The sequence below is a fragment of the Octopus bimaculoides genome, chromosome 11 (assembly GCF_046866305.1).
Source record: "Octopus bimaculoides isolate indiv1 chromosome 11, ASM4686630v1, whole genome shotgun sequence".
NCBI lineage: Eukaryota > Metazoa > Mollusca > Cephalopoda > Octopoda > Octopodidae > Octopus > Octopus bimaculoides.
Genome location: NC_142938.1, coordinates 69607896 through 69627206, shown reverse-complemented (window position 1 = coordinate 69627206; position 19311 = coordinate 69607896). Strand labels below are relative to the sequence as shown.

Genomic DNA, 19311 nt, shown 5'->3' with positions numbered 1-19311 from the left:
TGACTTGGTATTTTTTTTTCTTGTTTGCAAAACACTGGACACAAGATACCACCTTAGATGTTATCTCATTTGGATTGGATTTCCCCCATATTCAGTCTGCTGCAGGATGAAGGCCTCAGCATCTTCTCTCCACCAGAGAATGGCTTGAGATCATACTGGTTTGATGAGCCTACTCTGTCACATTGGCTTGGCAAAGGGATGCAATTGTTGCTCTTTCTTTCCCCCCCCCTCCCCGCTCTCTCTTCTGTACTCATACCAATGGTGTTCAACTGGTACTTACTTCACCAACCCTGAGAGGGTGACAGGCAAAGTCAACCTAGGCAGGATTTGAACTCAGAATCTGAAAATGGACGAAATGCTGCTAAAGCATTGCACCTGCTAACGATTCTGGCAGCTCACCACCTTAGGTTTTATCTCATTTATTATTTACAATTTTATTTAAATTATTTACTTGCAAATAAATGGGTGGTACGCTTGACACACTGGTTTCTTGAACACCAATGCCTGTTAGTTGGAGTTGGTTTTCCTTGCCCACCGTTTTCCAACAGACAAATGGTGTTAGGTTTGGTATCAATGCCACGTGTTGGCACAATGGTCTACAAAGGTCAGAGGTCCTGTCTCTCTCTCCTTGATTCCCTTCCTTTGACCCTGTGTCTTTTTCCAAGCTGGCATGGGTCATACTAAACCTATGTGGCAGATTTTTAATAACCAGGTACACTTTTCTCCAACCCTTACCTGTTTTCAAAGTAAGGTATTTTTTTCATTTCACTAGTTTTCATACTTCTTACTACTGTTTTCACTCAGATGGTGTACAATGTACAATGCCTCACATACAGGCATGCTGTGTGATGAATCTCATGGTGTTAGGTTCACTTCCACTGTGTGACACTTAAGAGAGTGTTTTCTATAGCTTCTGGCCAACCAAAGCCTAAAGAGTGAGTTTGGTAGAGATAAAACGAAAGAAGCCCACCATATATATATATATATATATATATATATATATATATATATATATATATATATATACACACGCCACACTACAAATGTAAGTTATGAGCAGTGTTTATTATTGTGCCTTTGGAGATGTGTGGGAAAGAGATCCTGTACTTGAAAAACACGTAAGAGCAACAGGAAGGGCATCTTGTTGAGAAACAATGCCCAAATGATATATCCATCTTGCCCATGCTAGCATGGAAAAACAGATGTAAAACAAACATATGGACTTCTTAATTTATGTTTAGCAATCCCACTCACATGGCATTAGTCGGCCCATAGCCGAAGGTACTTGTTTAAGGTGCTATGCAGAACCTAAAAATTACTGCAAAGCAACCTTTATGCCTATGCTTCTGAATATGGGACCAACCAAAAATTCTCCATGTTGTCATTAGTTTTGTATGGTCAAAACTAGTATTTTTATACCTGAAGGTGCTTCACCTGATAAAACTTGGTAATGTAGAATCAATAAGCATTATGTTTGATAGAATAATCTGAACATTCATAAATCACCACAGATTGCAAACAATTTATTAACAATCAATACATCAAGCCAACTTATACAAAGTTGCTAGAAATAATAATAAAATCACTTTGAACATCCTGCTGGCCTAATAAAAGAAGAACACATTTAGATAACAGATAATGTAGTGCTAAAAAATAACTAAATTGCTTTCAAATAAATATCCTGCCAGCTTGATAAAGGAAGAACACAGTTAACAGATAATGTAGTGCTAATCAGATGGAATGGTCTTTGTTGGAATGTTCTTTGAATGTAGGTCTGTTCAGGCAATGTTGACCTGAGACTAAACAACAATACATAAATTTGATTTGGAACAGAGGTAAGACTCTTACCTACACCGCCTGCTTTAGGTATACCTCCCAGCAAAATACACCACTGACATTACTAATCAAATGTATTCATGCCCCTCTCCTTACAGACACCACCACCAAATACTACACTAAACATTTTTCTCAATTATACTCCACTACCACCTGAGCTGTTACACACTCTACAGGGTGTCCACAAAGTCTGGCTACATGGAGTAAATAAAATCATAACATAAACAATTAAATATAAGAAATAATAATTTCTTAAAGTGTGGTTGGCGTCAGGAAAGGCATCCAGCTGTAGAAACTCTGCCAGATCGGATTGGAGCCTGGTGTAGCCATCTAGTTCACCAATCCTCAGTCAAATCGTCCAACCCATGCTAGCATGGAAAGCGGATGTTAAACAATGATGATGTGTTAATCCCCATGTGGGTATATGGAGTAAATAAAATCATAACATAATTAAATATAAGAAATAATAATTTCTTAAAGTATGTGTTAATCCCCATGTACCCAGACTTTGTGGACACCCTGTAGAATAGATGTTCAAACTGAACTTAAACCACATCAATCTCCCTAGCCTGGGAAGGTCTGGTGATGATAGTAAATATCAAGAAATTGAGTAGAAGACTCATGACATCTGAACCAGGTGTTTTGTTATTTAAACTACTGAGAAGAGGAAATATTTCAACAAGGAAATACCATAGATTTTGACAGGAATAATATCAAACCAAATCAGACTCTACATCAGTGATTCTCAACCATTTTTTTACCTTTGATACCAAATTTACTTGGGTGGACCCTCAAAATCATTCGATGTTTGAAAAAATCCCATTACATTTTTATAATTAAATATTAATGGGAATTGTATAAAAATTTAAAATATTTCGTATATTGTAGAAGTATAACCCAAGCTTAAGCAACAAAATCTTATTTGGACCCAGGTTGAGAACCACTGCTCTATATATTCATTTGACCTACTAGAAATAGCAGCCAGATCTCCCTCAAATTACATCCTATTCAGTTGAAAAGGGAGGGACATTCAATTAATAATAGTCTGTGAAACGGTATGGTCATGGTTGGAAAGTCTTTGATCAAATATCTACTTTAGACTGAACTATAATGATGCTAAAAAATTAATTGAAAAAGTATTAGTGGGAGGAAACATGAAAACCAAGGAGTTTTGTGTTTTGCTGGATACAAAGCAAAGGTGAGTACATATCAGTAGGTTACAGATAAGGATTGGTATTGCAGTTTTAGAGTGGCAGAAATTGAAGAATTAATATTCTAATGAAGCTGAAAGTAAAATTTTCAACATGCAAATCATGGCAAAATAGCCAAGGTGCATGTATAGTTGAGTGGTCAAAGAGTTCTCTTCACAACCATGCAGTTTCAGGTTTGATGTTACGGTGTGGTACTTTGGGCAAGTGTCCTCTATTATTGCCTTGTGAATGAAATTTGGTAGATGGAATCTGTATGGAAGACCATGATATATGTATATATGAGAGTGTGTGTGTGTGCTTATCTTCACATTGACACAGCTTGGGCAGTAGTAATGCTTGTTTATGTCCTGCATAAACAATATGCTTGTAGCTTGGTTGTTTGAAATGTGGAGACCAATTGAATAAAACACCTTACTTGCAGGGTTAGCATCAGGAAGAGCATTCAGCCATAGAACCCTGCCTCAATAAGTTTCACTCAACCTATACTAGCAAGTAAAACTATAATGATATAAGATTTCACAGTTGTCTTGTAGCAAAATATCCTGACAGTTGAATGGTTACAACAAAAAGTCAATATCGTAAAGGTAAGATAACAATTCAGTTTTGATGAGACCAAATCAGCTTTAAATATATGAGTGATTGCAATTATAATGCGACAAATTTCCAGAATGGACTTTGTAAGTAGATTGTTATTACTGATATGCTGTTGGGAAAAAAAATAATATGGTGCTTGAAAATACTTTAGTAATAAATAAACATTACAAATGTGGAATGGTTTTGACAGTCGTCAACTTGTATTTTATAAAAATTGGAAAATATATGAGGTGTTAGGAAGGGCATCCAGCCATAGAAACCATGTCAAATCAGACTGGAGTTTGGTGCAGCTCACTGGCTTACCAGTTTCAGTCAAACTGTCTAACCCATGCCAGGAAAGTGGATGTTAAATGATGATGATGATAAAACAGAAAGCAAGCAGAGTTACCAGCCTTACAAGTAACAAGGCCTTTTCAACCAATAAGATGTTTGTTTTGTAACCATGTGATTTCAGGGTTCAGTCCTACTTCACAGCACTTGAGTAAACTGTAGGGTAGGTGTGAGAGGTCAGATCTGGCTGGTTTAACATAAAAACAGGTGACATAATTGGTTTAAAAAAGGATTAACACATATTCTCACACTTTCACAAATCATCTTCCCACCTGAGTGGAGCATAGCGAGATCATCGGGGGAATGGACCAAATGCTGTGGCCAGTGGAGCTGACTCAGCACCAGACAACCTGGCTGATCCGGGTGACATGTTCTTAGTATGTAGCCGTGTGTATGTGTATATATATATGTATACACACTAAGAAGGACAACTCATATACTTCTGATTAATTGTAACTCTTCTGTTCAACTTCCAGTGTTGATAGAGGTTTATTGGTGTAAAATGCTATGAAAGAAAATCACTTTGAAAAACTTAGCTTTCTTTCTGCATGTTACATTGAACTGATTTAATTCTTGATTATATTAATTAGTTAAATCATTATGCGATGCACTAACATTGATTTCTCACAAAGGCAAATGATTACAAACATAGAGAGGGGGGGAATTAAGATGGTGACATTCGTTCATTTCTGAAAGATTAAGTAGTTTGTCATTAACAAACTAATCAGATATATCTCATTGGCTCAACAGAATTTTACTTCAAACTCTACAAGTCAGAATATAAGCCATACTTGTATATCAAAGCAGGGATTCACTCAGTCCTTGTTTGATTGTAGACATACTCAAAATAGTGTGTGTGTTTTTTTTTTTTACTTTTGCTACATATGGGTTGAACAGTTCTAGAAATTTATACATATTTAACTCTTTAGCATTCAGATTATTCCATCAAACGTAATGCTTATTTATTCACATTGTTTTGAATTTATCGTGCATTATCTTGTAGCTTTGAGATTTCGATTAAGAGACTATATATTTTTTTAGACTAACATTGCAGGGTAGGTGTGAGAGGCTGGATCTCGTGGATATGGCTAAATGCTAAAAGGTTAACATCATGATAATGTTTCTAATTATTGTTCAAGTTTTTATGCTCCACCACCAAGTTATTTGTTCTGCTGCCAGGAAGGAGAGAATTAGTGTCTAATAATCCTAATAAGGAGAGAGGTAGTGCCTAATAATGCTAGTAATCCTTTCCATTATAGGCACAATATCACAGCACCAGTATTAGGATATAAGCTTATAACTCTCCAGCATGATGTCAATTATTTATCAAGAAAAAAAATCACTGACTCCAGGCCTTTCCTAATACCAAAATATTTCCCAACAAGCAAAGCTGAGGTAGAGGGAATATGTTTTTAACTTTACCGAAGGGTACAATACAATACTTGCCTGGGTGTGCTATTTCTGCAAATTCAGACATTCTCATAAATACTAAACAAATGGATATGCTTTTTAACTGTAATCACTCAAGTGTAAATTGTTTAACATCAACTTATTCAAATGTGAACTTAGTTTTTACCATGAGAAACTAATATGTTTTCTTTGAAAAGATTTGAACTCACAATGACTTGTACTCCAGCACATGAAGCCATCAGTTACCATATGTCAACAGAGATTTTACATGTTAAAAGACAACCAGCTATCTGCAAATAAAAGCATCTGAGATGTACAGTGACCACAGTAATTCTCACAGAAGTCTCTTGTTCTTAATTATAATAATTCCATTGTTGAATTGTGCAGTAGTGGCTCATCTTAAGAGTTCTTTGTTGGTTTATAATCTGAATTTAAAAACCAATATCCTACTACCATTGCAATTGTAGACAAACCTGAAAGAGAAATATATAAAGCTAATGAGTATTATCACTTTTTACAACAAATAGGAATAAATTTTTTTTTATGTAATTAAGAGTTAATCAAATTGAGGAATCATTATAAAAGTAATGAATCAATATAAAGCTAGAAGAGCGTAGACCTCCGCCAAGCAGCTTATTTCCAACCATATACACACATGCTGAAAATCGCCCAATTTTCCAAACCAATGCCAGCAAAAACATAACCTCCTCCCATACTTATCTCGACCATTGTCTCTGCTTTCACCACAATCAGTTTCTTTACACAGTTGAAAATCCATTATCTGATACTCATGGGACCAAGATTGTTGCAGATTTTTGATTTTTCTAATTTCGGAGAGGTTTATTAAAAAAAAAAAAAAATTGCATCTACAAAACGGAACAGTTTGAGGATAGAAACCAGGTCTAAACACAATAGCTTATAGACATACTCTGAATGTAGTGCTATATAAATATTTAATAATTTTTTTTATACTTAAGACCATCGGAAATGTTAAGATATCAGCCTTTACCCACGTTGTCATGCTTTGATTAATAGGTTACAGCATAGATTAGATTACTTAGATAAGTTTTGGCTGAAGTTGACTCAGGCCATGTCTAATTTAATAGCACCACTTGGAAGAGATACACAGTCAGCTCTGGGGAACTGTAGCCTATTCAAGCAGAGGGTTATTGTTTTCAGAGACATATCTGGGTGTGGGTGGTTTATCTGGTATTTGTTGGGGGTAATCATCTAGGGATCGTTTGAATGCCGTGAAGTCACTTTCCTCCTTTATGTGTGTCTGGCATGATGTTGAAGAGAGCAGGGCCAATTGAAGTGAAATAGTTCTGTCATAGTGTTGTGATACAACACAAACATTTCTGTAGTGGACAGATGGCATGGGGGCCAAGCCTCGGATGAATTTTAAAGATGGGCAATGTTGATGGAATATTTTCCACATCATGCAGATGATATAGAGCTCACAGTGGTGGTGGAGGGAGCAAAGCCTGAGCTTTTTGAGTCGATCCCAATAGTCAAGGCTTGTCATGTCATCCTCCGCAGGCAGACCTCCGTCAAGCAGCTCATTTTAAGATAGATACACGAGTAAAATTACTAATAGAGAAACGAAAATAAACTTTGGAAACAGCAACGCCACCATAGGTTACATAGAAACGATGAACATGTTTTCAAGGGAGATAATCAAAGAACTTAACAATACTTCATGTAAAGTAAATATAACAAATGAAAAATCCTTCAAGAATCCATAAAAATTCCCGGATCACTACCAAAATTTCATCAACTGTTCCTTGTGTCATTACCAACTTTTTCTGCAAGTTTCATCAAATAGCGTTCACAACTTTTTGAGTTATTTTGCACGCAGACAGACGGACAAACCAATGCCGATGAAAACATAACCTCCTTCCTTGGCGGAGGTAATAATTAAATAAAGGAATTTCTATGTAGTTTCTTGACCTGTTCAATCAAATAATCAGTTTTACACCTGTGCCAGTGGCACATAAAAAGCACTCATTACACTCTTGGAGTGGTTGGCATTAGGAAAGGCACCTGGCTGTAGAAATCATGCCAAATCAGACTAGAGCCTGGTGCAGCTCTCCAGCCTACCAGTTCCTGTTAAACCATCTAACCCATGCCAGCATGGAAAGAGGATAGTAAACGATGGTGATGATGATGATTACTCTGTTAGTAGCAGTCTTTCATAGGGTTAACAACTGTTTAAAATCACAGTAATTTGTAGACCCGAAAGCAAAGATGCATTTATGATATAGTTTAAGCTATATTAAGAATAGGTAAGTTTGTGACAACAGTAGAAATAAATATGCAATGTAAAAAAAAAAGAATGATATTAATTTAAGGCTAATATCATTTCTTCATTTTCCTCAAAGTATGAGAGACAACTCCAAACAGGTTTAAGTTTTATTCTGACCTTATCTGCAAAACATAACTTTACCTGTATTTTCTGAAATAATAATGAATTAGTCAATAAATATACAAGATGGCACACTTATTGATGTAAGAAAAGAAAATTGCCTAAAAATGAAATAATTTAATGACACCACCTCTGTTAAAAACAACAGGTATCTTAGTGTTAATGTATTAATACATAAAGCAGTAACATTACAGCTAGAAGATAACCAGCAAGGATATGTTCTAGTCACCTCTGTCAACACGCATAGGCGTTGAATTGGCAGAGTTGTCAGAGCATCAGATAAAATACCTTGTGTTATTTATTCCAGCTTCAGAGACTCCGAGTTCAAATCCTGCTGAGGTCAAGTTTGCTTTTCATCCTTCAAAGATCAATAAATATAGTAGAATTTTAGGGCAATAAACTGGAATTAGATGGGATGTCTTGCAACATTTTTCTCCAGTCGTTTGTGTTCTAGGATCAAATCCTGCAGCGGCTGATTTACATAGTAAATATAATCCATCACTTAGTTTTATGTTGTCATCTGGTTGTTAGATATACTTTTAGCAGAGTAGACTTTGTTGCAAACTTTCTGACAACGCATCTAGTTTAAAGGAACTTTCCTCCTTCTCTCACACCCATCTTGGACGCCTTATAAAGTGTCATAGTTGACTGAGTGATAAAAACACAAAATTCCCCCAGTGGAAAAGACTTACCTGAAAAAAGCAATTGCACCAGAATACCTGTACCTGTGCCAGCCGTTTGAAACCAAAGTAATTCAGAGAGGAAGTGTCCACTAGACATCAAAAATGAAACCAAAGTCATATGGTATAACCTGTAAAAATAATTTGGGTGCCAACATTTTGAAATTTATCAAAACATGAGAAATGAATAAAGCTGATGTCAAAGGTGTTCAGTCTAATTAAAAAAAAAAAAATACTGCATTCAATTACTTCTACATTTCTTAAGCATTTTCCCAAGATTAAAAGCAGAATTTAAATCGTGAATAATCAAAGAGAAATCAACATTTTGAAACCAGCTTTAAAAGTTCATCAAGTAAGAAATGATTAACAATTTAGCATTCAGATTATTCTGTCAAGTTTAATACTTATTAATTCATCAATCCTCGGACTTTTCCAGGAGGAAGTCCCCTTCTCAGACTTTTCCAGGAATCCCCTTTACCCATCCTCGGACTTCTCCAGGTGGAAGTTGCCCCTCCTCGGACTTTCCCAAGAAGTCCGTCACCCCATAACTTGAATTTTCCAAGAATCCCCTCCACCCATCTTTGGACTTTTCAAGGAAATTTTGGGGGAAGAGGTCAGTCGATTAGTTTGACCTCAGTACGTAACTGGTACTTAATTTATCGACCCTGAAAGGACAAAAGGCAAAGTCGACCTTGGCAGAATTTGAAATCAGAACATAAAAACAGACGAAATACCACAAAGCATTTCACCTGGCATGCTAACGATTCTGCCAGCTCGCCACCTTAGAGCCCAAACTAATTATTAAAAGGTTTTAAATCTGGCACTCATCACCTCACAATAATAAATGACAACCATTATGGTAATGAGAGATAACACTCAAGTTTTCTTCAATTTCCAGTAATTGCTTTCTCATCCTTTAATCTTTGATAGACAAATTTAATTAAATGTGTTGCCACTAAAACTGAGAATTTGTGTTGAAATTAGAAATCCCTACCACCACCATCATCACTGTAAGGGCAGTGGACTGGCAGTATTATAATAATATTGAGAAAAATCCCTTGCAATAATTGTTTTGACTTTTATATTCAGAACCCAAATGTTGCTGATGTCAACTTTACCTATTGTCCTTCTGGGGCAAATAAAAAGTAAGGCATCAGTCAAATTCTAGAATTGATGGTATTGATTACTTCCACTCCACTCAAAATTTGAAACTATTGTTGTTGTTGTTATTATTAGTGGACTCAGGAAGCACCAACAAGTCAAAATTTCTCTCCTTTGACAGTGATTTTTCAGATTTTTTTTTTCAAAGTGCCCTTGGAAATCTTCTAGACTTGCTTTTTAGCAAAATGAAAATTGGGAGAAAATTACGTTTTTTAAACCCTCCCAGAACGATTTTGGTTGATTTTGTAGGCACTACAGACGATGATTTTTTGGGGCACTTATGGAGACCCCCTTCAGTCATGAAGGACCATGGGATTGCACCTAGAAAGTTACCCTCCAAGGCACAAGTCTGGGCAGTCACCCATGCATACCGGCCTCCCCTCTCCACGCCACCAGTGTTATCCAAGGGAAAGGCAAAGGAGCCATCACAGCTTGGCACCAGTGATGTTGCAACTCATTTCTACAGCTGAGTGAACTGGAGCAACGTGAAATAAAGAACACAACATGCAGTACGGTCTGGGATTCGAACTCACAACCTCACGATCATATGCTCGACACTCTAACCACTGAGCCATGCGCTTTCACTTTTTGGGGCACTACACACTTGAAAACTATAGAAGCCTTTTCGATAAAAAAAAAAAAGGTAAATATTTTCAGACAAAAAGGTGATTTAAGGGAGATTTGGCTGTTGTTTCTAGCATATCCCATGACCAGCAAGGTTTAGGGTTGATAAAAATCATAAATTCCCCCCCCCCCAATTTTTTTAATAGCATAAATGTGTTTATGCTATTAATGGGGGAAAAAATATTGAAAAACACCAATACTTGTTGCAGTGAGAAAGAAACAAGGAAGGTGGTCATAGGATATGCTAGAAACAACAGCCAAATTCCCCTTTAATCACACACCTTTTTGTCTGAAAATATTTACTTTTTTTTGGTTTTTACCGAAAAGGCTTCTCCTATAATTTTTAAGTGCGTTGTGCTTCCCAAAATCATCATGAGGGGTGGTGGAGATGGGGACACCATTTTTCGCCAATTTTTTTTGCTAAAAAGATAGTCCAGAGCATTTCCAAGGGCACTCTAATGAAAAGAAATCTGTAAAATCCTTGTCAAAACAGATAAATTCCAACTTGGTGCTTACTAAATCTGACGTCCACTTTACTATTATTATTATTATTATTATTATTATAAGTGGTAGTAGTAGCAGCAACATCTGGTTGCTGTCTGCTGTGAAATGGAAGACTTTGCAATATTTAGCTGTCAGCTGGCAGAAACGTTAGCATGCCAGGTGAAATGCTTAGTGGTATTTCATCTGTCTTTACGTTCTGAGTTCAAATTCCGCCGTGGTCGACTTTGCCTTTCATCCCTTCAGGGTCAATAAATTAAGTACCAGTTGTGTACTGGGGTTGATCTAATCGACTGGCCCCTTCCCCCAAAAGATTTCAGGCCTTGTGCCTAGAGTAGAAAAGAATATTTCACTGTCAGTCTAGATGGCAGTAGGTAGCAGAATTATAAGAGCACTAGACAAATAGTCCTGGGGTATTTATTTTTGTTCTGAGTTCAAATCCCACTAGGGTAGGCTTTGTCTTTCATTCTTCTATGATCAATAAAATAAGTAGCAATCAAAAGTGGTTTTGTGCTAATGCTAGAATTCCTTATAATTAACTTACATGGAGTTAGAAAAATCCAGAGAACAGCTGATTCTGAGGAATGCAGAAAGAAGAGACCAAGTACCAAATATCCGAGCCATTAGAGGGTTAACTAAACAAAAATAGAAGAGAAAGACCTGTGGTCAGTAATGAAGCAATTCTTGAAGGAATTAATCTGACAATAAAGTTTTAGGATAAGTACAAACCATAATATTATTTTCATTTTCAGATATTATGTTTTGAATGACTAATATGAATGTTAGATTCAAAATCCAACAAAACTCTGTGTGTGTATGTGTGTGTGAGAGAGAGAGAGAGAGAGAGAATTTGCATGACTATTTTGAATGGTAGATAAAAAGTATAACAAAACTCTGTGTGTGTGTGCATACATGTTTATGTGTGTGTATAAGTTTACAGGTGACCTGGCCAGTATGGGGATGGCTGTAGTAGATACTTTGAGTAGAGGTAAGTTCATGGTAAACCTCTTTTCAATAGCTTCCTTTCTCTTTCATTATGAACAACCTTGAGAAGGACAGCTTTGATATACTGGACAGCTTAACACTGCAACTTTGGATACCTTTTGCAGTGTTCCTTCTTCCAAACAAAAATACCAGGCCTTTGGTTTCTTTCTCATCCTTACTTTTGCTGCAGATATCACCTTACAGATGTAAGCAAACCTCACTCAAACCAGTGTGAGGACCTGCAAAGTTCAGGGGTGTTTTCCCTTGTCCCTTATTTTTAACTTATTAAAAAAAAAGTTTTTGTTAACTTCCCAATTTGGTCTCCATTAACATCACATTTCATGCATGAGTAAGCAGTTTCTAATAATTCAGTGATTCAGTATTGGAACCTTGGTCTTAAGTCAGGTTCTTACCACAAGGCTAAATCTGGAAGTTAAGAATCATGATGGAAACTGTTTTTGTATACGTTAGTCATGCATGAAAAAATTCTAATTATGTAACAGGGTGAAATTTACCTTTGTTAATAACAATGCAAGGTGTTTGTGTATGTGTGTGTGTGTAAATGATGTGGTGGTGGTAGATCGCCATCGTTTGATGATGAAGATTCAGTTGTTTATTCAATTGAATTACATGCTCAGTCAATGAGCATATAAGTAGCTGAGTATTCCAGAGATATGTGTGCTCTTAAAGTAATCCTGTAACTCAGTGTGTGACAATGCTGTATCTTTTGAATTATAGGTTCAACACACCTCAAGTGAACTTCTTAACCATTCAACAATACTGCATCTACACACACACACACACACACGGGCTCATCTAGAAGCTAAAACAATGCAAAGCACATTGTGACTAGCAATGCATAACATCTGATAGTCTGGTCAATCACATGCGCAGGAGTGGCTGTGTGGTAAGTAGCTTGCTTACCAACCACATGGTTCCGGGTTCAGTCCCACTGCATGGCGCCTTGGACAAGTGTCTTCTATTATAGCCTCGGGCCGACCAAAGCCTTGTGAGTGGATTTGGTAGAAGGAAACTGAAAGAAGACCGTCGTATATATGTATATATATATATGTATGTGAGTTTGTGTGTGTTTTTCCCCCCACCATTGCTTGACAACTGAAGGTGGTGTGTTTACGTCCCCGTAACTTAGCGGTTCGGCAAAAGAGACCGATAGAATAAGTACTAGGCTTCCAAAGAATAAGTCCTGGGGTCGATTTGCTCGACTAAAGGCGGTGCTCCAGCCTGGCCACAGTCAAATGACTGAAACAAGTAAAAGAGAGTGAGAGAGTATATATATCCAGTTGTAGAAACTCTGCCAAATTAGATTGGAGCCTGGTGTTGCCATCCGGTTTCACCAGTCCTCAGTCAAATCGTCCAACCCATGCTAGCATGGAAAGCGGACGTTAAACGATGATGATGATGATGATGATATATATATATATACGTTATACTGTCATATTGTTTCCAACATAGGTACCAGACTTGAAATTTGGTGGGGATTAGTCAATTAAATCAACCTCAGTATTTGATTGGTACTTTCGATTATTAACCTTAAAAGACAGGCATAGTTGACCTTGGTAAGATTTGAACTCAGAATGTAAAAAGCTGGAAGAAATACCTCCAGGCATTTTATCTGAGACTAATGATTCTGTCAACCCATCACCCTTATAAACTCAGTTGGTTCCCCTTTTCAGCACACATAGACCAAAGATCTAAATAATCATCATCATCATTTATCATCTGTCTTCCATGCTGCCATGAGTTGAATGGTTTGATAGAAGCTGGCAAGCCAGAGGAATGCACCAAGCTCCACATGGTCTTTACAGCTGGATGCGCTTCCTAACACCAACCACTTTACAGAGTGGACTGAGTGCTTTTTAGGAGTCACCAGCACCAAGGGAGCATTCATTCACAACCTTTCTGCTATATATGGTAGGCTGCTTACATGTAGCAGCCAAATCTCCTTCAAATCACACCTGTCATCTTAAAAAGATGAAGAACACATCAGATAACATCGTCTTATGGTATCACTAAAAATACAGGATGGTCATGGTTGGAATGCATTTGAGGATAGAGTCTGCTTGATCAAGATTGATCTAGGACTAAATGAGTTCCGTTTGCACACCTAACAGACAAAATTCAACTTAGTAACTCTCAATTTTTTCAGATTCACTATATCAACTGTTCATATTTTACAGCTGTGTAGCGTCATATCTTTTACATTATACTTCGTTTAATCTCTGTTTGTACAGAGATAGAGAATAAACTTTGTTTTCAACAAAAATATAAATTCTTTAAACTATGTCTTCCATTCACATAAATAGTTCCAGTACATTTGATAGTGTTACTTGTCAAAACAGTAGTTTCGTCTTTTCTTGATAGATCTAACGAACTAAAAAATTTGGTTGCTTAAGCAAGATGATCGAATGCATTCCTGCATTTTTAGTGATATTTATGGACTATATTATCTAATGAATCCTTCACTTTTTTTTAAAGATGATGGGTGCGTTGTGAAGGAAATTTGGCCATATCTAACAGGTCGTCCTTCTACAGATGTTAAAAAAGGATATTTCATATTTATGTAACCTGTCGTATTAAAATTATCTCCCTTCCATCCTGAGAGCATGTATTTCATATTCAGTTTTACAAATCTCAACTGTCCAAATTTATCTTGTATAAACATTCAAATATCTACGCTATCTCCAAATACAGTGCTGTAATATAACCCGAAGAGGTGCAACAATTGCTCTCTGACCTCACGTACCACTTCTGTAACCGTTCTCAGAATGTACGGGCGAACAGAAATAGGCTAGACAATAGACAGGTTGTAATCTGTCCAGACTGTCACACTGCACTAAATACAATTCATCACAACATGCCAGAAGTACAGTATGGTTTTCAGTTAAGAGAAGACATGGTATAATTGGGATAATGAATCTGTGGCTCGTACCTCGTCGTTTGCGCGACTACCTGCAATGCAACAAGGGTACTCGACAAGGGCTGATGTGGCTACACAACTATCTCCACCGTCACGAATCAACATGGGAAGCCTCTCTCTACAGTCACTTGAGATTTCCTAGAAATAACAGCTATTGTCATAAAAAAAAGAGGACACATTGGATAATGTAGTCTTAGATATGTAAAGTCTAAAAGGGGAAAAAAAGAGGCTGGGCGGCTACAGCTAGATCATCTTTGATAATCGATCTGCTGGATCATGAATGATCTGGGTAAACAAGAACCTCAATTGTCATTATCTGTAGGTTTCTATAGAGCAACGTTAGGGATGACTAATGCTATAATGATATCTATTATAGTCATATTCGGTGACGAGAGAATCGTTCTGGTATGATACTAGTCACTATTCTTGGAGCGCATTGTAGAACTCAAGTAGTATCAATTCGGTCACGAACTGGGAAGATCAACAATCCAGGTTGTTACAACTAGGAAGATCAACAATCCCGGTTGTTTGATGTTTCCATAGCTCAATTGGCATTCATCGCATACAAACAGCAATAATGAGCGATTTTATCATAAGTCAGTGATTGCTACTCTCTTTCTCTCTCTCTCGTGTGTGTGTGTGTGGTAATCGTGTAGAGCACAAGGGCATGTACTACGAGGGAGCCTCGAGATACTGGCAATAGCAGTTCAAACTCCTTCAAATTACAAGTGAAAAAAGGACACTTTGGCTAAGGTAGTCTTAGATACGACAATAACTGGGAGAAATAACAGGACGGTCGTGGCTAGAAAGACATTGTCCATAGTTTTGCACTGTCAGCGAGGACCTGGGACTAAACTAAAAAAAAAGGCATGTACAAGAGATTATAAAACTATACAACGGATGTATTAGCACTTGGACACTGCCACCACAGAGTGTGCGGATATAATATATATATATATATATATATATATACACACACACACACATGCGCGTATCTCGAAGAGTACGACTACATCGTGTTACGATACAGGTGTTGTAACAAAATCAAATGGTAATTCCAATAGGAATTATATTACTATATGCATAGAAAATTTCATTAAAAAATATTCATTTTTCTGAAAGTTATGACCTCCCAAAGTCTGGCGGGTAAAACCCTGTAGTTATGCCAATTGTAGGACATGTTTCACATAGTAACGTGTTGTGCATGGCAACCCATAAAATTCGTGTGACTGGGGGAACTTGCTTAATTAAGCCAAGCCGAAAACGAGCTAACAACGTTAGGTGTTTTATAGTTATTTTAAGATCGGTATCTTTAGTTGTTAACTTCAGGTCAGCCCTGAGAAATTCGTTTTATTTCTAGGATATAGTGTATCCAGAACTACATTATTCTATGTGTCCTTTTCTGCGACGATATAATACAATTCGAGGAATTTGACTAGCTCTTTTTCGCAGATGAAACAACTGCGAAGAGGTTCTATAGCTGGCTCGCCGGTCTGTTATATTTCCGAGGTTGACTGGTCTTCATTTTCATCCTTCTGAAGTTGATAAACTAAGTACTAATATATTAAATCAATTTATGCAACCAAATAAATCTTCTATTTTATCAAAAACGAAATCATTATTTGGAAAACACATAACTACATGTTTAATATTGTGTGTATTTATTGCTCCTATCGTTATCTGTGCTGATATATTTGCTGATCTGTGTGTATGTTAGTGTCTCTTCATATATGATTTGTGTAAATATGTGTTCTATCTGATTATTAACGAGCTCCAATTCTGTTCTGATCCAGCAAACTATAATTAAAGGATTTCCAACTGTGGTCATACTGTATATTTTTTTCTTTTCAACTATATATTGGACTGTGCTATATCATGTCATTCTTTTTTTTTTTCAGATAGTATAGTGTGACTTGAGTGGTTTCGTTGCTATTTCTAGCAGGCAGGATGACCACGTAGAAGCGCTCTCATTGGCTCGTTCGTGTCTGATCGTGTATATTTGTGTATTTGTATGTTTGTCTATGTATTTAAGTAGGTGTGTGCAAATATGTATGCATGTGTGTTTGTGTATGTATGCATGTATGAATGTCAGTATGTATGTACAGCTTTTATTTATGTTTTGTGTTGCTTCTGTTTCATTTTCTCTCTATTTATTTACCTGAGCCTGTTGAATTCGTGTAGATGGATTTATGAAGAAATTTCATATCGACGAACGACTGCATACCATTCGCAAACGAGATGAGGGACATCGCTCCTAGCCATCCGCGCAGATAATTTAAATAGACTGACTGTGGCGGAGGACTGCTTTGTTTTCGAGGAACATTTGTCGACATCATTGTATTTTGACGCCTGAGCAAGAGACTTTCAAATGGGAGTTTACCTTCCATCTGTTAATGCTTCGCTTGAGATACCTTTAACACGCACCTACATCTGCGCTTCTTGTTATCTTCACTAAATGGAGAGCGTGTAGATTCTCAGGAAAAAGGAACCAACTTAGGTATATTTAATTTTAAGAAAAATAAAAGGTACTTTCGCTTATCCTGTGGTATTTTCCCTGCTTCATTTATCTTTATTTCTGTCGCTTAATCAATCAATCATTCAACGATGCGTGCGTATGTGCGCGCGCGCGGTATTAGTGTGTTTGTGTGTGTGTGTATGTGTGTGTGTGTAAAAGCAAAGATCTATAAAAAGACACGTCTTCCGCACGTTGAGTGCACACACACTCCACACAATTCTCCAGGTGATGATGGAACGGCGGAAATAGCAAGAAATAGTAATTCCCGCTGGAAAAGTTGTCAAAATACCATAAGTTACAATATGTATGATCCAAGTATCTATTATAAACAGACAGATTACTAGAATTTCTTTTTCTCTCTCTCTCACACACACACAAACATACACACCACACACATGTACGCACACACACACACATACACGCTTTCTCACTTTCTCAGAGATAGTGGCGATAACAAGCTTAGTAGCTCAGAGCTAAACGAAAATGCGGCATCAATTGAGCTTTGCTTCCCCCCTCACACACACAAACACACACACACACACACACCTCGTTAGACTGCAGCCTGTGGAATTGCTTTGCATGTACCGGGAAATAAAATCTCTCTACCTCGACAAATATCAAAAATCTTATCGGTCAATCCTCTCCCAAAACAAGCTACGGGATGCGTTTGTCTCTCGAGCCAAAACAAAAAAACAAACAACGTTTTTCTATCATCGCCTTCCCCCACCATCATGTTCCCTCCACCCCTATCAGCATCGCTTCGCTGTCACCACTATATTCACCATCTCCTACACTCCACACTACCACTACCCTTAACACCACCGCCGTCTTCATCATCATCATCATCACCATCAGCAGCAACATTACTGTCATCATCATTCCTCAACTCTACTACCTCCACCACACACCGCCGCCGCCGCCATCACCAACACCAACACAACCAGCGTCGTCGTCGTTGTCGTAGTAGTAGTAGTTGCAATCGTGATGATGATGATGATGATGATCGTGATCATCATCATCATCATCGTCACAGACCATTGAGGCGGGGGCTTCTATGTGGTTGTCTACGTTCTAATAATAGCAAAAAAATCTCCCTCAAATCACACCTTGGCATCTCACTGCTCTGATACACAAGTCGATGATATGGTCATGATTGGAATACCGTTGATCATAGGTCGTCCTCTAGTGTAGGGTGGGGAGCAACTATCATCACCATTATCACCATATCCACCGTCACTACTGTAATTACCTCCACCACCACCACCGCCACCATCAACAACAACAAAAACAACATCGCTATCATATTTATTGTATTCAGTTTTATTTAGAATTGTCATGGTTGACTGAGTCATTAGAATCATATCAATCAAAGACAGTCTGTGGTTTAGATTCCATCACTGGAGCAAAGACACTATTTAATCGCTCCAAACTACCCAGCCATTAATTGGTACCATGTGTAGGCACATTTTACTATTGTAACACAGTGGTATACTCAGGTTGTATTCTATGATAACACTAGATCTGTGGCTCTGAAACTGACAAATGTATAATCACTACCGCGGGGGGGAAAAAATAAATGAAATTTTTGTCTCCTTTCCTTTGTTTTTAACGAAAAAAGCAAAATAGAGTTTGTATCCATATGGTACTTTCTTGGATAATTCTAAGCTGCTTAAAGCCATCTTAGTTACTAACCCTATTGTCTTTGCTTCAGTTGACTTTGAAAATAATGAAAAATTTGATCAAATGGCTCATGAGTGGCTGTGTGGTAAGAAGCTTGCTCCCCAGCCACATGGTTCCGGGTTCAGTTCCACTGCGTGACACCTTTGGGCAAATGTCTTCTACTATAGCCTTGTGCTAACCAAACCCTTGTGAATGGATTTGGTAGACAGAAACTGAAAGAAGCCCGTCGTCATCATCATCATCATTGCTTAACATCCGCTTTCCATGCTAGCATGGGTTGGACGATTTGACTGAGGACTGGTGAACCAGATGGCTACACCAGGCTATATATATATATATATATATATATATATATATATATATATATGTTTGTGTGTCTGTGTTTGTGGCCTCCCCCCAGCATCGCATGACAAACGATGTTG

At 37.4% G+C, this 19311-nt stretch overlaps 1 protein-coding gene across 1 annotated transcript; it reads right to left on the bottom strand.

Annotated features, from left to right (window-relative positions):
- Nucleotides 1-1502: 1502 nt before the first annotated feature.
- LOC106876702 (ergosterol biosynthetic protein 28 homolog) lies at nucleotides 1503-17541 on the bottom strand. The gene is made up of 4 exons (XM_014925363.3): nucleotides 16853-17541; nucleotides 11317-11407; nucleotides 8499-8617; nucleotides 1503-5854 (listed from the first exon to the last, which is right to left on the bottom strand). The coding sequence occupies exons 1-4, from the start codon at nucleotides 17079-17081 to the stop codon at nucleotides 5781-5783; spliced, it is 513 nt and encodes a 170-aa protein (XP_014780849.1). The 5' UTR covers nucleotides 17082-17541; the 3' UTR covers nucleotides 1503-5780.
- Nucleotides 17542-19311: the final 1770 nt, after the last annotated feature.